Genomic DNA, 23,458 nt, shown 5'->3' with positions numbered 1-23,458 from the left:
ACCTGCAGGAATCAACTTCAAAGGAGGATAAGGTTTATTTTGGGTCTTGGATCTGGTTCTTTTGACCTGTTGACACAATACATCATGGTGATCCGGTCGCAAAGGGGCTGGAGGGGGTCTTACTAGTTGGTGTTGTATCTCTTTTCCCATTCAGAGGCATAGTGAATGACTTCAGTTAGCACCTGGTAAGGGTTTCCCTACTTACTGGCAGTGGCACAGTCTGACAGCCAAACCTTCAACATGGACATTTAGGGGACACCCCAGACCCAAACTATGACAGTTATATTCTGTAACTGTAGTATTTCCCTGAACGGGAATGCATCATTGTAGATTCGACTTGATAAAGTAAGACTGCTGAGGTTATCTGAGACTTTCAGCTTGGTGGAGTCTCGGGGTGCTAGCTGTAACGTTTTTGTCTTGAACTCTCCAAGTCATACATTGCTATACTGAAAGGAATTACTCAGCGAGTTTTGGTAACTCCAATACCCTGAAGGCAGAAGTAGGTAGATCTCCATAGGCTTGCTCAACATAGACAGTCTGGGTTATACAAAGAGACCCCTGTCTCAAACAAAACAGACTTACTTAAATCGGAATACTGGGGTCCCTAAACCATCTTGAGAACATTTCCGCCTTTTGAACTAAGGCAACAGTTTAGTTATTTCTATTAAACGAGTGCCCTAATAGTTTCTCTTGCCACAGTAAAATGCTGGACAGTCCCAACGCCCCCAACGATTTACTTTCTATGTCCCAACATCTCCAGAAAGAATTTCATTTGTACCTTTCAACAGCAAAGCACCGATCAGTATCGGGAGTTTGTCTTTTTGGCATTTGGCAAGTAGACACAAGGAAGATCCGAAACTCAAGGTCATCCTTGGCTGCTTAGAGAGTGCAAGGTCAGACTGAGCTTCTTGAGGTAGTCTCAAACCACAAACAAACAAAAACAAAGTAACAAAAAGATTCCATTTGTTAGTCCAGTTGCTAGGTCAGATACAAAGATGGGCAAGGTTTGGCTCCTTAAGCTAGCCTAAAAGTAATAAAGAATTGTCATTGGGCTATTGGAGCAGCAGGGTATCAGTGTTATCAGCCTGTGTAGAGAGCTGCTTCCCCAGAATTCTCCTTGGCAGCAAGCAGTTAAAATTCTAGACTTAAAAAAAAGGGGGGGGGGGAATAAACAGGCATTTGTTGGATGACTAACTAACTTTGAACCTAATACTTGGGTATCTCACAAACACTTCTCTCTCTCTCTTTTTTTAAAAATATTCCAACATTTAGTCCATTTATATTTGATTGAGCATTTGGTCCACCAGCCTTTCCTAGGTCTACCTATAATGCAAGCTTTCAGCATCGGGTCGGTTATTCATGGGCTTTGAATAATAAACGCTTCTGTTGATAGGCCTCTTGATTCCCTGCTGGGCGTTGGCCTGGAGCATGCTTCACTACCCTAGAGCTGAGATGGAGTTTGGAGGTCAACCTGAGACCACCTGTGAGGCAGAGACACGCCATTTGAAGAGCTGGGTGTCAGCGGAAGCCTTGAAAAGCTTCTAAGAGCTCTAACTTGTAATTTGAAGCTATGTCAGCAAGTGAGTCCAAAGAATGACAAGTTTCCAGGTGTGAAAAAAATACATACATTAAGTCTGTGAAAGGAACCACTCCCTACTCACTTTTGTGACAGATCCTTTCTAGGCTGGAAATCAGGGGCAGACGTGGTTATACTGTGGATTGCTGTGACCACGTGGGTAATTTGAAGAGCAGGAATCTAACAGCAATTGTGGTTCACTTTTCTGTATGGGTTTGGTGGCAATTCTGTTCTTCCCACACGCATATACATCTGCTTTTGACAGATAGTGGCCAACCTCTCCCTGCCTTGGACACTCTAGCCATGGATGAAACCTTAGTCTATTCCTGCTCCAATTTGGGCTAAATGTTTTTCGCAGTTTATTTCCTTTCTGCGATTGTAATTTTAATCCTAGTTTCCTGTTAGTGGCAAAATGGTGGTCTGCATACGTTCTCCGTGGATGATCCGTTAGAGTGACCCTCCCTTAGAGAGTCTTGTCTTTTGGTTGGGAAGGGAAGTTTGCTCCTTAAAAGGAGTTCACAGGCAAAGTTCGGAGATTGTCATTCTGGAAATCAGTTCTTGACGTTTGAACGGGGAAAAGGTTTTCAGTGTTGAATTTAAAAGCAACTTGGAGTGTAGACTTTGTGTGTGTGTGTGTGTGTGTGTGTGTGTGTGTGTGTGTGTGTGTGTGTGTGTAAAATGAACTGTGCTCAGGTTATGAGCAAATAGAATTTCTGCAAGGAAAACCAAGGACAGGATAGAAATAGAATCTGTCTTTATTTTTTTTAAGAGCTTACAGCTTATACAAGAATCCCACCCAAAGAAGAAAAAAGTACCAACTCCCGCACCCTATGAGAGAGTTATTCAGGCCAGTGAGACGCCTGCTTGGATGTAGAAACCAGATGGTCTTCATTAGCCAGAAACCTTAAAACGACATAAATCCGCAGATGTAGCCAAGCTGTGGATCCATGCCCTGTCGTGCCAAGGAAACAGAGAGCTCCTTGTTCAAGCCCCTCTTAGCTGGGACTGAAGAATGCTGCCAAACCCGTTCTATAAGGAATTTTGATCTTGATAATAAAAAGGAAAGAAAGTTCTTGGAGAAAAGGAGCACCCTGTTTGAAAGGCAGAAAGAACTTGTTCCACAAGCTGCCTCTTCAACTTCATTGTAAAATGGTAGCAGTCGGAGGTGTGGGCTTCCACATCCATGCTCTGTAGATGGGTCCGAGTCCAGTCCATGTGTTTACCTTTATTTTAGCCCTGCCAATCTAAGGCCAGCTCCTAGCTGTAGTACCAGGAGGAGAGCCCATTGCATTTCTTTGCTTTCCATGTTGTGGCTTGAGAAAGAAAGGAAAGAAAAAAAAATCCTTTTTCTTTTCTCTGATAGGGAAGGTTTGTTTCCAAAAAGTTTGGCAGTGTCTTTAAGAGTAATATTTACGTGGCTCCGGCTCAGCGTTTTGTAAGTAGCCTCTTTGCTTTTGAAGCCATGGCTGAACACACTCTGTTTTAGCTGGTTGTTTTGTTTGTTGGCACTGAACACTGTTTTCCCATGGGAAAAATATCTCCAGTTTCAGGATGGCAGCAACAATTCATGCAGGTTATTTTCATACTCAGCCTCCACAAACCTACACGAACCATGAAGAACCACCTGTATACAGGGCTCTAGTCCATACCGTCGTCTTACATTTCTGAAAACAAAACAAAACAGAAAAACAAATAAAAAACCCTGAAGGTGCTGATCTCACCGGTTGTGAATAAAACCACTACCACAGTTTTTTGATCCAAATTTGAGGTAAGCTTTTAATTAAATACTGGCCAGGGTGAAGAACTCTGGCGAGGTCCATTCCTGGGGTCCCAGAAACCAGTAAAGAGCAACATCTTGCAAAGATTGCGAAGGCAACGCCATAAGGCCACCATATTTCCCATCAGATTCAACCAGGGCAAGCAGATATCCTGACATACTTCCTGCTTGCAGACCTCCTCCTTACATCCATCCAATCAGGGGCAAGCATACATCCTGAGGTAGTTACATGTCTACATGCATCTGGTGCAATTGAGTCAAAACATAGTTCAGGGGAGCAGCTTCTAGCATCTCAGGACGTATCTGTCCTTGGGCAAGGGACAGGTTAGAGGCATTTGTTTAATGGATCTCTTAGGCACAGTAATTAAAACTTAAAACATGACTCTGGCTCTCAGGATGGTTAAGTGAAGTGATCGTATTCCCCACTTACTTAGCTGTGTCTGTGTCTTTTCTATGTAGAGAGGTGTTTTTGAAAGTGAGGAGTAGATCTTCCAGTTGACTTTGAGGGGAGAACACAAATCACCCAGCAAATATATTCTAGGATCCAAAGACTTCAATTTTATGAATGTTGATACTCTCGGGTTCCAAGTAGGATATTGCATGGGATTTATTAAGCTTTTTCTTAGAGACTATGTTCAGGAAAAGGGGTTTGAGTAAACCTGTTAGGGCTGGTGTGAAGCAGGAAGCTATTATGTTCTGTGTGGCTCTCCTCTCTCTGATTGTGCTGCTCTCTTCTTGGCTAAATTCTGAGGCTAGGTTGCTTTTAGCAGCCAGCCTGTGGACAGATGCAGATGAGGACGCTGGGCTACAGGAAGAATTGAAAGGCTTCCGGTTCAGTTTGTGTGTTCGACCTAATTGTTTCTTCAGTGTACAGCTACAGTTGATTTGGAAAAGAATCTTCCATGAGAAACATATTTTTTTTTTGTTTTTCCTTTTAAGTACACATTGGCAAAAGGTAGCAAGATGTTATATAAAGCCAACTCTACTGTTCCTAGTTCAGTAATTTACTGTGATTTTGGAGGGACCAGAGTTTAGTTCCCGGACTGGCTCTACTTTATGGAAATACAATATGTTGTTTAAAACCTTTTCTATCTACATCTTGGCTTTTACACTTAATATTTATATCAGTTGCTTTTCTCATTGCTGAGACAGAATATCTGGCAAAAACAATTTAAGTAAGGCAAGGTGGTTCTCTCTCTGAGGGTAGCATCCACCATGGTGGAGAAGTCAAGGAAGCAGGAGAATGAAGAGCTGGTTGTGTCGGGTACATAGTCAGGAAGAGGAGAGAGATGCATGCTGGGGATTATTCTCTCCTTTTTATTCTGCCTGTGGTCCCAGCCCATAGGATGAACCTGTTGGTATTCAGGAAAGGTCTTTACTCCTCAGTTAAACATGTGTAGAATAACTCTCACAGACACACCCCAGGTTTGTTTCCATGGAGATTCCAAATGCAGCCAAGTTGAACATGACGATTTACCACTACAACATTAAATCCCCTTGGATGGGAAAACCTGACGAGAACACAGGCATATATATGTTTAGTCTAAACTCGCTTTGTTGAGCTCATTACATCATCAGGAAACTACAGGGCCATGGTCAGTTTATTTGAAGAGATGTGGAAAAGATCACCACTCGTTGTCAGCACATGTATTCTACAAACAGATGGCATTCAAGTAATTTTGAAGGTAAGAGGGAGGGTGGCATAGATAACTGTGAGAGACAGTAAAAGAATCACACTTAGGAAAATGAAGCACAATTTATTTGATAGGTTTAATTTGAAAATCAATGGCCAGGTAGTATGACAGTTGTCCAAAGGATACTGATAGTTGTTCCATGTGTACAATATTAGGCCTATCACCAGCCATGGTGGTGATGGGGGTCCTGGGGCCCAACAATTCTCTGCTGAGCTATTGTTAATCAATGGATTTCGTGAAAAGGGAGAAAAGGGAAGATCATTTATTGCCATTGGTTGTGCATCAAACTATGGGACCAATGGGCTTCTATGGCTAGTTCTGAACCCATAGCTGTGCAGATGGTCCAGGCTAGCTTCAAATCAAAGCAAAGTGGTGTGAATGTGGGGAAGGGGCTTGTAGAGAGGAGAGGGCAGGACAGGTGCGGGAGGGACATTAGAGAGGATGGGAATGGTTTAGTTAGGGTCTCTATTGCTGGGAAGAGACACTATCACCACAGCAACTCTTATAAAGGAAGACATTTAATTGGGGCTGCCTTCCAGGTTCAGAGGTTTAGTCTATTGTCACCACGGCCAGAAGTACGGTGGTACACAGGCAGGCCCGGTGCTGGTAAAGGAGCCGAGAGCTCTACATCTGATTTGACGGACAGCAGACCAAGAGAGTGGCACTGGGCCTGGCTTGAGCATCTGATATCTCAGAGCCTACTGCCAGTGATGCACTTCCTCCAACAAGGCCACATCTTCTAATAGAGCCACTCCTGTTGACCAGACATTCAAGTGTAACACCTAGGGGGCCATTCTTATTCAAACTGCCACAAGACATGAAAGTAAGCAAAACACACTACAGACATGTGTGAATGTGTCAAAGAACAAATTTAGTCAATTAAAAGAAAAAAAAACCTCAAAACCAAACTCTCAAATTAATCTTCTGATTGTCTGGCTGAGTGCTTTGATCCCCAAGGTACACCACCTGCTCTGTTCCGTTGTGATTGTGTTATCTGCAGAGATACAGAAGGCTTCTCAGGCAAAAGGAAACAACAGCTCTATCATCAGGATGTCCCAAGCGGTGGGTGGAAGTGCAGGATAGGGACTCAGAAAGGCTTCAATTAGGGGGGGACTGTGACATTTCATTGTGACGGATGCCAAAGGCAAAGACTTCTAAGGAAGAAGGACTCACATGTTGCAAATAAGCCCAGCAGGAACAGGTGATAAGGGACTCCTCTTTGGTTTTTCAGACTGAAGTCATGGAACCTCTGAGAGGCAGACAGGCCAGGGTGAGATGTGTTAACCAAGTCCCAGGGGGATTAAGGAACAAGTGAATGGGCCAGGGAGAAGGCTCGGCAGATAAAGGCACCAGCAAATCTGACAACCTGAGTTTGATTCCCCGGGACCTACATGGTGGAAGAAGTTGTTTGACTATGAGTTGTTCTTTAACCTCAACGTATTTGCCAGGGCAACAGTCCACCCCCCTCCACATACACCTCTTATCCCCACATACACAAAATAAGTAAAATTTACAAAGAAGCCAGTGGAAAATGTTGGCAGCCACCATTTAAATAATCAGAAGATGATTTAACGTTTGTCACCGGTGAAAGACGGCGGAGCTGGCTGGATTGGATTCACTGCCTGCTCTGATCATACAAGTGTGTCACCCATTCCTTCACATGTTGTTAAAGGCCCTTTCTCCCATAGTACGAGCCTTAAATAGATACTGTCTGGTCCTTTCAGGAAGCTCCCTGACCCCTTACTGTAGGAGCGTGGGCACAGTGAGGAAGTGTGTTTGTTCCTCATTTCAAGAGAAGAGCTCTGAGGCTGTTGAAGAAAAGAGAGGAGCAAAACTGTTTGACAAGTTACCTCGAACTTAATAGCTGAAAACGACAAGCAGCTCCTATTTCGGTTTCTGTGAGTGAGGAACTTAAGAGTCCTTCTAGGTGATTCTGCCTCTGGATCTCTCTTGAAGCCACCTTTTTGTTGTTAGCCATGGCTGTAGTCGGATGTCATTGGTGTTGTTGAGGTGTGGGTTATTACCAAGCTTGCTGGTGTGCCCCTGAAGGAGGTCTGACCTTCTTACTCTTGGGATTCAGACCTGAGGCAAACAGCTGAGGTGCATAATTACAACATGGTCCTAACCTCCAGGTTCTCCCAGCATCCCTCAGTCCCTACCTAGTACAGGGTGTGGCTGGCACATCCTGACTCTGTGCTGAACTTTCCAGCCCAGGGGAGGAGTTTGCCCTCCCCCCAGAAGGTCTTCCCTACAAAATCCAGACATTTTTGTCTGTCTGTCTGTCTGTCCCCTCTCCCTCTTCCCCTTCCCTTCTCTCCCCCTCCCCCTCTCTCCTTTTTCCCCTCCCTTTCTCCTTTCTTCCCCTCTCCCTTTCTACGTTCTTTCTCTTCCACCTATTCTTTATCTCCGTCTGCATGGCGACTTCCCTGGCTTCATTCCTTGGAACCAGTGAACCCACCCAAGAGCTGCCCTCCCCCCCCAAAAAAAACCTGACTTTATACTTTAATTTGGCTCAAATTGGCTCATTTTGTCGGCCGAGATAACCTATCAGTTACTACCCATTGCCCAACAATGAATGAACCTTAATGTCATGACCTTACTTTTAAACTTGCACATCCCCATTTCTGTCATGCTCTGTTTGTCGAATAGACAAGCTAATGCATTGTGGGAAGGGACTGCCCAAGGTCATGATTTCCAGGAAGCAGGTAGGATCTTGGGGTCTTTCTTGGGCGTTGACTGTTCCAGGAGAGAAGTTGTTATTTAAATTCTCTTCTCACAAGGAAATGCAGCCTCCCATTCACTAAGAGGTGATGAGCTCACGTGACTTGTAGTGAAGAAGCTGGGAGGAAATAGGGGAAAGATTCTGAGGTTGAGTCCGAGATTCTTTTGATGACACATTCAACTTCTCTTTGATTAGGGATAAGATGCCAAGATTTAATTAACAGTGGAAATCTTTGGGACAGAATAAAGCTCAGTGGGGACACAAGGAGGTTTGCAGTGACCACAAACAAATCTCCCCTTAACCTCCACTCCAGGGGTTCCCTCACAGGTGGCTGATGATGAGTTGACTGACTTTATCCTCCCTGTCCTGTTATTACCCACCTGCTTATTTCAGTAAAATTGGTGAGATGTATATTTTGATCTGTAAGATCCAGGTTTTGAATTTCCTTCAAACCCTCGGATGAGCTCTTAGATCAAGTTCACAAACAATTCTGGTTGGGGCACAATTTTGCCTCTGGTGGAAAATGAGACTTCCAGTTTCCTGGATTGGTGGGAGATGGCACGGGCCTCCTATGGAAGAGTTGAATAGTCACAGCTTTGAAGGGAGTTTTTTTGTTTTTTGTTTGTTGTTTGTTTGTTTGTTTTGTTTTATTTCAAAATGATTAATTCTCTTCAGTGGAATTTTCTAACAAAAACTCAGATACAAGCTGGCATAGTGGGCACACGCCTGTAATCTCAGCACTCAGGCAGGTGATCTCTGAGTTTGAAGTCGAGCTGGTCTATACAGTGAATCCCAGGCCAGCCAGGGCTACACAGTGAACTCTAACACAGCTAAGGCTGCATAGAGAGACAAAACATAAACACAAAGACGACTGGCTCACCATCGATGCACTCTGATAACATCTTGCTGTCAGTGTTGAGAAGTGACACATACTGTCACCTCCAGTCTAGGCATAGTCCAAGCTGGGACTAGCATTGTACTGTGTGCAAGCAGCTGCGGGTTATGAGAATGTGGATTCTTCCACAGGGATTGTATTTATGCATAGAACTTTATGTATTGTCAGAACTTTTCAACAGACATTGCAAAACCTTCTATGGGAAAACTAAAGGATTTTCGAATGAACAAATGTCCTTCAATATGCTTAATGCCTTCCTTTAAATACTGTGTTAAAGAACATGCTGTCTTCCATAGGTTATTTTCCAACTCTATTACTCAACCCAACAATGCTAATGCAGGACTGCTGTGTGCCTGAAGATCACTAGGGATCACCATCCCACGGAGCTGGGGATTCTGTTAGTAACTAGGATTTATTTATTCTTTTAGGTGCCCACTGATGGCAATGCCGGTCTGCTGGCAGAACCCCAGATCGCCATGTTCTGTGGTAAACTCAACATGCACATGAATGTGCAGAATGGAAAATGGGAGTCAGACCCATCAGGGACCAAAACCTGCATTGGCACCAAGGAGGGAATCCTGCAGTACTGCCAAGAGGTAAGTCCCAGATGGCAGATCACTGGCACTCATTAAAAGTATTAATTCTAATATTTTATATTTGAATTTTCTTTCATAGTAAAAATCTTGGTTCCTAATGACCCATCGCACCCTTAATTCAGTCTTTTCTTTACCCTCCACTTGCTTAGTTACATATTGTGCTGTTATGATCATCAATAAACTGAGTAAAATATAAGTTTTCTAAGTTTACTATGTTCTATGGTAGCTGTGTAATAAAGGAAGTTAAAAGTGCTAGTTTTAATTTTTGCTCAGCCTCTGATATATTCTAGTATACTTATAACTTGATATTTTTCTAGCTTTTCTCTCCCATTATACTGTACATTTGAAATAAACATTCATACTGATAACTCTAGAAAGTACCCAAACAGCCATTTCCACTTCATCCATCCCTTGTTGATGCACATTTTTATTCTTTAAAAAATAAATTTTACCTCATGCATAAGATGTTGTGCCTTTGTACATGTCTATGCACCACATGTGAGGCTGATGCCCAAAGAGATTGGGACTGGAGTTACCAAAGTACAGTTGTGAGTTTTCATATGGGGACTGGGAAGAGGGGTTAAAGTTTCCCTTTCTGAAATGCTTGGGCTCAGAGTACTCTGGAGTATTTGAAAGGTCATACTGAGCTGCTTTGTGGATGGGACCCAAGTGACCATGAAATTCTTCTCTATTTCCTGTATACCTCACACACACACAACCTGAAGGTCATTTTATGTGGTGATTTTCGGTTGGGCTTCTTTTGGGCTGCAGGCTGTCACATGAGATCAGATAGGAATTTTCCACATATAGATTCAGGACAGCTTTCAAAATGTGTCTGGTTTTGGAACATTTCCAATTTCATGTTTGGACTAGAGGTGCTCAGTTTCCATTTAATTTTCCTTTCTCATTAGCTGTCTTAGTTAGGGTTTATTGCTGTGTACAGACTCCATGATCAATGCAAGTTTTATAAAGGACAACATTTCATTGGGGCTGGCTTACAGGTTCAGAGGTTCAGTCCAATATCATCAAGGCAGGAGCATGGGCAGCATCCAGGCAGGTACGGTGCAGGAGGAGCTGAGAGTTCTATATCTTCACCCAAAGGAAGCCAGGGACGGACTGAGCATCCTCAGGCAGCAAGGAGGAGGGTCTCCAAGCACCACCCCACAGTGACACACTTCTTCCAACAAGGCCACAACTTCTAATAGTGCCACTCCCTGGGCCAAGCATATGCAAAACATCACACTAGGTTTTTTGAAAATAATCAACAGTTGTCAAGCACTTGTCCTACCGCTACATGACATTAGAAGGAAGCTATTTCTTCATGTAGCTACCTGCCTCTGTATCCTAAGTTTCCCATGATTCCAAAGTGCTAACCATGACTGACTAGTAGACATCAGCAGAGTCCAGTAGAAAGGCTGGACACACGCTTTGTTCATGATGTTGACTTCTGTCTTTTTATGGTGGATGGGTGCTGGCACCTGCGAATCATCACGGGAACCCGAGTTTCCCACAAGTAACCACATGTTTTTAAGCCTATGAATATTGGCCCTACAAAAAAAATATTTTCCTTGACTCTGGAAACAGCTCTCCCTTCCTGCTGTACTTAGCCCAGTCATGCCTGGGTGGCTTCATGTTCTCTTTCAGTCTGTGGTTTGTACAGGGATGAGCCACAGGGTGGTTCTTTCCACTCCAGATTGCCTGCTTGCAGGTAGCCATGGGAGAGGAGCAGGGGAAAGCCTTTTGGCTGTTTTTTTTTCTTTTTGCAGCTTCCATGGCATTTGTCTGCATTTGCTCCCCACCTGCAGTCTGCTGGACAAGAAAGGGCTAACATATCAAGGACTTGTGACCCATTTTAATGAATTTGGTCTGCATCCTATAACAAGGAAAAGTCTCTGAAGCCATTTATTGGCTTAGTTTTTGAAGAAGAGGAAAGACGAAGTTGGAATTTCAGAGTCGGCCCTATACTGTATCTCACTGTAGAACATTTCAGACACCTGCTCCCAAGCCCATATGATGGCGTCTCCAGTCCCCGTGTTTTTGTACAGCTTGAGCACTTGAAATATGGCCACTTAGATGTGTACTATTGAGATGCCATGTTTCAGAAATGTGATATCAAAGAAGACATAAAAACGTAGATTTCATTTTGAAACGACTGCATCATGTATAGCTATTAATTGTTCATAATGATGTTACAGTCAAACTATATAGGATTAAATTTGATTTCATCTCTTTGTGTATGTTTTTATTTTTTTTTCCATGAGTCTGGAAAGGCAACCTGAATGTATTTCCACTCAGCAGTGCTCTTGGCTTGGCCAGTGTCACAGTGACAGGGCTCTAATCACTTTATGATCCGGTCATCTGAGAAATAAGAGGAAATGAGTTGGGGCGTCCGCAGAGACTGCCCCTCAGAAGTTGGTTAGTGGTTCTGACTAAGAGTTCTTTGAAGCCTTTAAATCACAATGTTCAAACTGGGTGTGGCGGCTCTCTCTGTAATCCTTACACTTGTAAATCTGAGTCTTGGCTGTACAAAGAGTTGTTGCCTCAAAAGCACAAATGGGGGGGGGGGGGAGAGAGAGAGAGAGAGAGAGAGAGAGAGAGAGAGAGAGAGAGAGACTGGGCAAGAGCTTAGAGCACTTGTTGTTCTTTTAAAACATGCAGGTTTGATTCCCAGCACCCACATGGTGGCTCAGAACTCTAGTTCTTGGGGTTTGAATACCCACGTGGTACACATACATACATATGGGCAAAAAAACACATGGTATAAAATAGGTGAATATAAATTAGTATCTTTAAAGGAAAAAAAAACAATCTTACTAGACTATTTTAATGCGTGGAGATGATGGAAGAGCAGTGTCCTCCTCTTTGAAATACCTGCCTCTGAACGCTCAGATGCCCTCCACATAGACCCACTTCATAACAGAACAGGAGCGCAGCTCAAGGCCCAAGGTCTTAGTGCTGTAAACTGCCAGGGCAGAGGTGATGATGTCATTGCTTGCAATCCTATTTATTCTTAACAAAGCATCAGCCTAAGTACTTCTGTTCCTTTTACCCACTTAGTGACGCTTCTGGAAAGAAGCCTGGGAATAGACCTTGGGGAACTGCAACATGTGAGGGGAACAAAGAGACACTATGAAGTGGCCAGAGGAAGGACAAGAACTAGCATGTGCTGAGAGACAAGCTGCGTTAATTGCTAAACAGAGAAAATGATGAGACCATGAGTATGGTCAAAAGTGAGAGCGACTGAAGTGTAATTTTTAACAAGGCCACTGTGTACCTCTGTGAAAACTGACCACATGCCAAAAGCAGATCTTCAGTGCACTTCTTAAAGGGAGATGAGTGTACACTTTTCAAACTGGCCCAGGATGACTCGGATAGATGTAAGTTCTTAGCACGTTTCAGTTGCATGGCTGTGACTAGGAATTATTCCATAGCAGAGGAAACATTGGCATTGCTCACAGTGTCTGGGCCCATAGGCCTGTGAGATCACCATTAACCTCTAAACCAGTCAGAGACATGCATCCCTCAAATCAAATCATCGTTCTCCTACTTCCTTTGGGTACTGGACAGCCACATCTATCTGCCTTTTACTGGCTGAATACCACCTTTTATTAAGTGGAATGGTTGTTTTTCCTTCCTTCCTTCCTTCCTTCCTTTTTTTGGAGAAAATTAATTTTGACAAATATAAAGACATTACTGAGAGTAGAGGCAGGTCTATATACTACAAGTATGACATGACCAAGTGGTGAAGATAAATTGCATTCTGAAAAAAGACCTAGACAAATAGCTTAAGATGAACGGGGGCAAAGGAAACATCTTTGCTTTAGTAATTATTTATTTATTTATTGTTTGTTTGTTTATTTGGTCAGTTGGTTGACTGGTTTTTTGGCTTTTTTTTTAAAGATTTATTTAGTTATTTTATGTATACAAGTACACTGTAGCTGCCTTCAGACACATCAGATCCCATTACATATGGTTGTGAGCCACCATGTGGTTGCTGGGAATTGAACGCAGGACCTCTGGAAGAGCACTCTGTGCTCTTAACCGCTGAGCCATCTCTCCAGCCCCTGGGTTTTTTCTTTTTAATGAGGGCAACTTAAGCCAAAGGAGACTGAAGCAAAATCATGGGAAGAATAGTTGTCCATCATCAGATTCAGGTGTCTGCATAGGAGGAAGTTAAGTGTTGTTAGACACAGCTGTGCTGTCCATTACTTGGGAGACTAAGGCAAGAGGGTTACAAGTCGGAGGCCATACTTGGCCACACCATGAGATTCTGTGTCCAAAGAGGGAGTAGGGTGAGTTTTGGAAATGGCAAAGAATTTTTTTTTCTAAGAAAGGGTTCAGTAGGTAGGTTCTATTGCCCAGAGACAAAACCAGTGGAACAGCTTGTGGGTATATGGAGAAGGGTTTCTCCTACTTAGGGGGAAAATCCTGTGGTGAAGGCAGCTTACATAGGGAGGAAGCAGAACTAGGTCCCTGAGTGTTGGAAAAGAGAACTATTACCTGAGTCGTATTTCTCCTGTTAATGCAGTTCTTTGTCCTGCATTTACTCCTCTCCCAGTGCTAAGATGGGTGCCCCCTGGGGCTCAGGAAGGTCAGAAGCTGGCAGCCAGTGCTTCTGGGAGTGGCATCCCAACTTTGTTTGCCATTGTGTATTGTAATTCCAGGGAGAAGGGATTCTGAGTGGCTTCATGTTGACCACACAAGGATTTGGCACCTGCACCGGGGTACTTACCCATGTGGCTGTGTGGTCTGGCAACCCACAAGTCATGGAAGAATGGCTGCTAATAGAAAAGGGAGAGGAATGCACAAGGCCAAATGGAATGATTGTGGCCCTGTGTACAGTGGCTACAGAGCTGGGCAGTTGTTTTGGCTGGGAGTGCTGGCAGGGATCCACTGTGGGTCTTGACTTTAACTGGCACAGAGAAAATGGCAGAGTGGGTGGAGATGACCATTAGGGGCCTTTAAATGGAGTTTGACATTGCCTACAAGGTATTTCATTAGTGTTTTAGGGTCCCCTGCCACTCCCCACATTGTAGCTATCCTGATATTTTTAATAAATAGCTCTTATTTATAGATCTGAGAGTTGTTTTTTTTTTTGGTGTGTGTTTTGCTAGAACATATTTCTTTGCTTTTATTCCTCCTTTAACTCTGTGTTTATATATTAAATGACATTGATTGACTCATTGCTTGGAAAGAGAAGGAAAATAATACTCAACAATTTTTGCTAAATTATAATATTTTTGTATTTTTTAAGTTAGAATATTAAGGTCTGTTGTGTTGCAGTAATTTCAATGCCAGAGGCTCTTTTCAACAGTACTTGTTTAGAGCCAATGCTCTCAGCAACACTCTGTTTCCTGGATTACTTATTGGGCTATTACTATTATTATTTTGGTGACCTTTGCCTTAATTAGTCATTCGCAATGATTTTGCTTAGTACCATGAAGGTGATCTTCTTTTTGCTATCTCTCATTGCACAGAGAAGAATTATGCAAAGGCCTGGGGGAGATGGCTTATAGGTAGAGTGCTTGCCTTGCAAGCATGAGGCCAGAATCCCCAGAACGCATTGTCAAAAAAGCTAAGTGAGGAGCATAATTGTAACCCCAGTATTGGGGAGGCAGAGACAGGCAACTGGTCAACCTATCTTACTTGGAGCATTCTAGGCTAATGGGAAACCCTTCTCAAGGGGAAAAAAGTAAAAAGAGGAAAGCATGTGATGATTGACACCCAAAGTTGTCCTTTGGCCACCACAAACATGAATGTTCATTATTGCACACTGGAGCATGGGTACGCGCATGTGCATACACACACACACACACACACACACACACACACACACACACACACACACAATACATCTCTACTCACTACTAGTAACAGGACTAAACAGTTAATGTGTTTTGTTTTGTTTTTTTCTTCTAATAATGGTGAGTTTATTTTATGTGTGGACTCTAACCTCTCAAGACTAAAACAGATGTTTTAGAAGCAATCTGCTGAGTCAGAGAGGCAGCTCTTAGGCAGACAGGGGGAGCTGAACTCATGACTGTAACCTCATTTTGACCTTTTGCTAAGCAATTGAACTTTCCTGCTAAATACATCTGTAACAGGTGTGTGTGTGTGTGTGTGTGTGTGTGTGTGTGTGTGTGTGTGTGTGTGTGTACTGTTAACCAACTAAACAGTTCTGTGTTCCCAAAGTTCATAGGTTAGGCCAACTCTATTTAGATAGGTTTTGGAGACACAGTCTTTCAGAGATGACTAGTATTGATGACATCATAAATGCAGAGGCCTCTGGGTAGTATTGATGCCCTTATCAAAACAGCAGAGACCAGCTCTCTCTTCTTTACTTCCTCATGCAAAGAGGTCATGTGAGGAGGCAGAGAGAAAATAGAAAAAGGTCCTCACCAGCACCATGGTAACCTTGGTCTTGTTATTTTCCTAAATTGGGAAAAAAAATACAATTCCATTGTTGGAGTTGCTCAGGGTATGGTGTTTTACTGTAACACGTCTGCCAGGGCCCTGTTATGTCTCCTGTAGGCAGAGGCACTAGAAACTCGTGGTGCCACAGAGACTGACATTTCTAGAGTCATGATTCACAAAGCATTTTACCTGGCAACCCAAAGCATTCTGGTCGCCATTTGGTAATGTGCCTATGGATGGCTTTGTTGGCATGAGACTGAAGTAGGATGGGCAGAGGCATCCTTGTCTATCCAGAGGGAGCCTCCCCTACAGTAACACTTGTGATTTCCGTCTGAGGGACCATTTCTTTCTACTGTTCACAGTTTTAAAGTCATTAGACAAGAGTCGTGGGAGCGGGCCGCTTTGCCCTCATTTTACTTACCCAACAAGAATGCGAGTGCTATGATAGACCTGCAGTCACAGAGAGGGAAATGTAGAGTGTAGCTTTACATGCTCACTTCGGACGCAGTGATAAATGATCACACCTGACACAGTTCGTATTGGCTGCGACTCTTTGATGGAGGAAAACTCACCGTTTCTATGGTCTACACTAGGAGAGTGCTGCTGACATTATGGAGGAAAGAAAACACTTGAATGCAAATTTAACTACATAAATTTGCCCTTATGAGCTGTTAGAGTACCATAACAAATGTTATGGCTGAAAAAATGTCAAACTAGAAAAAAAGTGTCAGAGAAACAAATAGTATGTATTTTCTATTTGTGGCTCTTACACATTGCACACATACATACAATTATGTCTGTCTATATGACATGACAGTAGCAATGAAATGTCTAGGGGAACAAGGTGGGGCACAAGGGCACTTTAGGGGATATGGGGAGGGGAGGGGAAGTTATGGAGGAGAATCTATTCATTGTACTGTAGAAACATGTGAGAACTCTTTATGCATCAGAGTGCCATGTACGATTGATGGACGCACTCAGAGATGTAAAAATATTAAAAATAAAAGAGATCAAGGCTTGGAGGTGCTATCCTATTGAAAAACATTAAAGTTTAGAGACAGAAAATGAGACTTGTTGGGTCTGGTTGCATGGTTTTCAGGTGAAAGGAGATTTTTGAAAATGTATTGTTTCATTTACACCAAAGGCTTCAGGGTGTGCTCAGTTCTACGCCTTGAGACTTTATATCTTTACATTTAAACCAGACAAACCTGAACATTGTGACTGAAGACCACTGAGGATAGGACTTTGTGTCAGGTGATTCCTTTCCTGGCTTACAAGGGGTACAAACATACTCTGTTCCATCAAACTGAGAAAGAAATCTAGAAAATGGAGACAGTGGGATGTAGCTTGGAGGGTCTTGATGGCGACGTGGAGACTCATGATCCAGATCTTGAGAGGTGAGAATCATGGATGTGTTAGTATGAGTACTTTTTGGTGGGACATATTCAATAAAGCAGTGTGTCTTAAAAGGTGGGGCTGACTGGGGAGAAAATTTATTTTACAGATAGAGGTGGGAAAATGGATGTGAAAGATCACCCATCCTCTGAATTCTGTCAGTGACCCCATGATACAGTACGTGAAGTACCGTGATTCAGGGCAATCCGTAGTTGAGTGTGTCCTTAGCTCGTAACTGGGACAGGTAGATGTTGAGAAATCATATACAACCTTCATCCTCCTCTGCCCACCTCTGGTCTTAGGCATACAGGATTCTTGCTAGGCAAGGCTCCCTAAAGGTGTGGTTAGCTCTTTGAGCATCCACTTGGAGCCAGCCTGTGCAGGCAACTGAGGATGAGGGAAGTTTCAAGTGTAGGCAGTCAGATAGACACACATGGCTTTGCTCATTTCAACTACTATTAGATTATTGGCACATTCTTAAGTTCTTTCCATCCAAAACAATGTGATATCTTTAACCTTGTTCCTCTAAAAGAGGATTTTGATATTAACAGGCCCTCAAAACCAAGTCAACCCAGTGCAGAAACAAAAGAGAAAAAGCTATATGAACTGAACACAGCTCTTTCCTCTCCCTAACTTCCTATTCTAAAATTTATTATATAACCAAACGTGGGATCCCCAGGAAGAGGTATTTCTCTTTTTGTTGCTATTCTTCATTAATATGACACAAAATTGTTAAAGGACAAAGACAGAGTGTCAATCTAACTGTCTTTTGGGTTGGCCCTCGTTTGCTCTCTGCCGCTGTAATAAACGGCATGACCAAAAGAAGCATGGTTAGCAAAGGGTTTGTTTCAGTTTTCAGGTTACGGTCCATCACTGAGGGAAACTAAGGCAGAAGGAACGTAAGACAAGAATCTAGACACAGGAACTGAAGCAGATCTGGGCCACAGAGAAGGACTGGTTACTCGCTGGCTTGCTCCAGGCTCAGGTTCAGCTACCTTTCTTTTCCAGCCCTGCCCTCCTGCCTAGGATGGTACAGTCCCAGAGTCCCCCTGTATCATTAACAATGAAGACAGTGCCCACAGGCCTGGGTGACGGAGGCACATCTTTAATGAAAGGCTCTTCTCCTCAAGTTCCTAGGTTTGTTTCAAATGGGCAACATTTGAATACAATACAGCAGTAGTGTATTCTATATACTGTTGATTTACTCTGGTCACCTTTGGTCTGGCTTTGTGTGCTCAAAATTAACCCACAGATCATATTTAAATCAGAACCCACAGTTCTGATATTTAAAGGGTCTAAGAATTCATATGAAGTAAAGCAGTTTTTTGAATAGATGGATCATAATTTCTATATGCGAGTATGGGTATATACATACATGCACGCACGCACACACACACACACACACACACACACACACACACACACACTAGTGGTCTATTTGGATTCAAGGATTTTTTGGAATTTAGGGCTAAAAGAGATGAAGTCAGTCCTAAATAACTGAAACGTAAAAATTATAGCAAGAGTGTGTGTCTTAGTAAGCCTTCTGCTGCTGTGATAAAACACTGACGAAATCCAACTACGGGAAGAGAGGGCATATTTCATATTATTCTTCCAGGTCACATTCCATAACCGAGGGAAGTCAGGGCAGGAACTTCCGTAGGAACTGAAGCAGAAACCATGGAGTATCGTTGCTTGCCGGCTTGTTTCTGCTGGCTGGCGCTCACTCAGCTTTCTTGTACAACCCAGCACCTCCTTCCTACCTGGGGTTGCATCACCCACCTCTGTCAACCTTCAAGACTGTTCCCCACAGACCATAGAGCAGTCAGTCAGGCCTGGGCAATCCCTCCGGGGAGCCGCCCTCTTCTCCAGTGACTCTCGGTTGTGTCAAGGTAGCACTAAGAACTGCCAGAGAGAAAGCTGACGTATGAACGTGGCAATGTGTGTACACATCTGGTTTTGTTGACACATCTGTGTCGTGCCTTACACGCTTGGCACCCCCTGTTTGCTTTTACTACGAGCGCTTTGGAAAGGCAAGGACGCGTCAGCCAAACCGGGCTCCTTCTCATCTTCTCGCACGTGTGTGCAAGAGTGTGAATGTGCGACTGGAGCAACATATTAATATGCGGCGTCAGATGCAGAACTGGGCCGAATGGTTGGGAAACACATTCTTGCCTTGCAGTGCTTAGCCTTCTGCCTCTTGTAGAAGGCATCCCTGTGAGAGCGGGCCCACTCTGCTCCCCTCCCTGACATTGCAGACATGTTTCATCAGCTGCCTGTGCCTCTCAGCACCTCATTAAGTCGAAAGCAGAGGCCGCTTTTCAGCTTCCATTTCTCTTTCTCGACTAAATGAGATGTTCTGTTTTCTGTAGCCCCTCTCATTAGCAGAATCGATGCAGAAAACAATTTAAGATGCAATTTTTCATCAGGTTTTAGAAACTTTAAAGTGTGTCCTTTAAATCTAGAAACAGAAATGTATTCTCTTCCGCACACCCTGTCTTGGCTTAACACACACCCAAGTTTAAGCAGCTGAGAGCTTGCGTCAATGTGGTCTCCATGTGCTTGGAAAAGGCACCCGAGTTAGTCGTTAGTGCCCTGGTTTCTTCTGTGACGTGGAGGTTCTATGTCCTCTTGACAACCCTGTGACACGCTGCCCGGGAATGTTTGCAGTGATGTCTGGCATTGTGGAAACCTGTATTGTCCTAGGGTCTTCTTTTCTTCTGGAGTGCGTTCTTTGTACGGTTCGACCTCAGGGACCACGTCAGTTCTGCAAGTCACAGTGGATGCAGTTGCTAAACAAAATGTCCTGAAGGTAGCATCGGGGGTTACACAAGGCTTCTGGTGAACAGACTCAATAATTCCTAACATTAAAAAATAAATAGGAGCACCCTTTAAGATATTACGGCTGCGAATAAAAACACTGGCTACCGATATCATCTTTGTGTTTTGGTTTTTTGAGACAAGGTTTCTCTATATAGCTCTGGCTGTGATGGAACTCACCCTGTAGACCAGGCTAGCCTCAAAAGCAGGTATCCACCTGCCACTGCCTCCTGAGTGCTGGGATTAAAGCCGTGCACCACCACCAGGTAGCTACCAATACCATCTTTTAATATGGAACTCAAGACAAGGTTTCTTTCTTTCTTTTTTTTTTTTGTCTGCTTTTTAAAAATTTGACATTGATTATCTTTTTTTCTATACTTTTTTTTTCTTTATTAACTTGAGTATTTCTTATTTACATTTCGATTGTTATTCCCTCTCCCCGTTTCTGGGCCAACATCCCCCTAGCCCCTCCCCCTTCTATATGGGTGTTCCCCTCCCCATCCTCCCCCCATTACCACCCCCCCCCCACAACAATCTAGTTCACTGGGGATTCACTCTTAGCAGGACCCAGGGCTTCCCCTTCCACTGGTGCTCTTACTAGGATATTCATTGCTACCTATGAGGTCAGAGTCCAGGGTCAGTCCATGTATAGTCTTTGGGTAGTGGCTTAGTCCCTGGAAGCTCTGGTTGGTTGGCCTTGTTGTTCATATGGGGTCTCGAGCCCCTTCAAGCCAAGATGAGGTTTCTATATGAGCATTTTTCTGGCTTTTGGTATTTGGAATTTTTTCAATTCTCTTAAAAAAAAATAGTCAGAACCCCTGAGAGAGATTACACTTTACTTTGCTCTGGCACCAAGCGGCTAGAGAGATGTAGCTGTGGAGGCGAAATGTGGTTGTCAAATGCCCTCCACCACAAGGGGACAGGCGACAGGCGCACAACCTCTCAAAAGCCTTAAAGTCAGTGACAGTGAGTGGCACATCATAGGGTGGCTGGGCCATGCAGAATCATGTTTCCTGCCCTCCAGGAAAGTGTGTGTACAGCGGGAACATGGCACGAGTGGCCGTGTGCCTACCAGCTCCACCAGGCACACTGTGATGATGCCTGTGGAGCGTTCGCCTTGTGTCACACTGGGCAGGGCAGGAGGACATTTGCAGGAATTGCTGCTGTGCGTGTGCTTCGAACACCGTGAGTGCGTTTACACAGTGACTGCTCGGTCACTGACGAACGTCAGTAGGATTCGGGCAGAGCCAATATTTCAAGTAGCTGGCACAGGCCTTGCTTTAAGCACCTGCAATTTTTTGCTTTAATCATTTGATTTTGTGAGTGGATTTTTGTCGGCAGGCAGGTGTGCACCCCATGTGCATGCAGTGAATTCAGGTCAGAGGGGGACGGTGGATCCCCCAGAACTGGAGCCAGAGGTGGTTTCCAGCTGCCACGTTGACACTGAGAACTGAACTTGGATGCAAGTGCTCTTAACTACTGAGAGGCATCTGTACCCACACCCATCAAGTCCTCTACGTTGTCAGGAAAGCAACCACACACACCAAATAATGTAGAAACAAAAGCACTGAGAAGAAAGATTTTTCATGTCTGTTGTACTAGCATTCTGGTACATCATTGGTGACAGTTGTCCCATTAAGGGCATATTTTGCATGTAAAGTACATGCAGATTACACGTAATGTGTAATGTATGTGGCAATTGAGGCCCGACGTCCAAAGTTATACTTTAACTTCTACATGTGTGCCATGACTTGCATATACCGGCATTCACATACAGGACTCCACCTGTACACATTAATACATGCATACATACTTAAGCACGCACATATACACACGAAACCCATGGCAACTTTGCTGCCTTCCTTAAACTTTGCTGTGCCACAAGAAAACATTAAATGTTGTCTGGTTTCCTGTGATTAAATTTGATGAAGAGTTAGGGACGTCTTGTTACAAAGGCATTTATGTATTGTAATCCATTTAATTTTGTTTTGTTTTGCTTTTTTTGAGATAAGTCTTTCTATGTATTTCTGGTTGTCCTGAAACTTGTGCTGAAACTGTGTAAACCAGGCTAGCCTCAAACTCCTGCCTCTGCCCCTCAAGATGTGTGCCACCACACCCAGATAATTCAATTTTTATTCCTGACTAAGACGGTGTGTGATCTCATCCATCAACAAGAAATGCATCGCTGTCTCTATAGATGTCTACCAGAGTTACTTAAACGAGCATTCAGATGTGTGTGTGGTGTGTGTATGTGTGTGTGTGTGTGTGTGTGTGTGTGTGTGTGTGTGTGTGATTTTAAAAACTATAGGTGTTTCATTGTGTGCCTTTATGGCATTGCTTTGGTGGAGTTTGTTTCTGTGTAGTCATCACATTATCTAGCTGGTCATTCATTACTTCAAAATTAAATTTACTACTTTAATTTTAAAAAAATCATCTTTTTTCCCCTCTAAACAAGCTTCCTGCTGCTTAGAATGGCAAAAGATTTTTTTTCACTTTGGTGATTCCAAATTAATAATTCTTCATCTCTTGAGGAAAAGTGACTGAGGCAGATTGAAGTTGCTGCATGCATGTTACAGATCAGTGAAATTAGACAAGCTGCATGGGCTTTATGCAGATCTCCACGTCTTTCTGCATATGAACATGGCTGTCAGAGAACGGAGGGAGCTAGAGAAAAAGCCCCAGGAGTCATGTGTGTGTCGTAGATTTTTGTGGATGGACTTGGAAATTGTCTGGCTGATCACCATTCGACACTCTGGTAATCTCAAGGAAGAGTCACGTAGTCACAGGTTTAGTGTGTCAGTTTGGAATCTTTTCTGCACAGACACTGGGGGCTGAGTGATTTACTGGTCTGTTGCACCAGATATTTATCCTAGGTATCTGATGATAGTGGGGCAGCAATGGAAGCAAGATGGCCCTTTCCTACTGGTCCATTTCTAAACACAATTCGCTGGTTGTAATGGAAAGAAAGGAAATGTGGTGTGACTGTCTATGATAGGGTTTTACAGAAAACTGACGTCTGAGAAGCTTCTCAGTGGGCCAGCATTTCAAAATGCCAGCTGGGTTCCCTTTAGAAAGATGCAGTAATTCACACTTTACTGCACATAAAGTCATATCCCCCAGGGCGAACTCCTGTGCCATGAAGTTTATGACTCACAAGTGCTGTTCCTTTGTGGTCTAATAAACAAGAAAAGGTGGGAGAATTATATTTCTGTACACCAAGCTACCTACCTTTCATTATAGAGAATAATGCTATGGGGCTGTTAAATTTTTAGTGGCATTTTCAAGGGAAGCATTGCCTGTGCCTTAAATGCATGTACTGAAGTAGTCAAGATACTTAAGCACAAAATCAAATGGAGCGACAATAGCTGTGCCCTCTGCAGCTAAACTGCTGGCCATGTTTGAAGAGCCAGCTTCCGACTTACAGATGAAAGTTATTACGTTTTTATGGTCTGTTGTTTGTGCACGTGTGTGAATGCGTCTGGGTACATAGGTGCCACCATGTGGATGCCGAAGATTGGACTCAGGCCAGCAGGTGCCTTCGTCAGCTGAGCCATCTCACCATTCCTGACTTG

The 23,458-nt window shown here is 43.5% G+C and overlaps 1 protein-coding gene across 7 annotated transcripts in view; it reads left to right on the top strand.

Moving 5' to 3' along the window:
• Nucleotides 1-23,458, top strand: part of App (amyloid beta precursor protein) — a 218,145-nt gene that overhangs the window by 44,537 nt on the left and 150,150 nt on the right. For all 7 annotated transcript variants that reach the window (XM_006248011.5, XM_006248009.5, XM_006248008.5 and 4 more), the window contains exon 2: nt 9,093-9,260. In XM_006248011.5, coding sequence (XP_006248073.1) covers nt 9,093-9,260 — 168 coding nt within the window. The remainder of the gene's footprint in view (nt 1-9,092; nt 9,261-23,458) is intronic.

This window comes from Rattus norvegicus, chromosome 11 (genome assembly GCF_036323735.1).
Source record: "Rattus norvegicus strain BN/NHsdMcwi chromosome 11, GRCr8, whole genome shotgun sequence".
In the NCBI taxonomy this organism is placed as follows: Eukaryota; Metazoa; Chordata; class Mammalia; order Rodentia; family Muridae; genus Rattus; species Rattus norvegicus.
The sequence above is the reverse complement of the archived record's forward strand: the minus strand, read 5'-3'. Positions and strand labels throughout refer to the sequence as shown.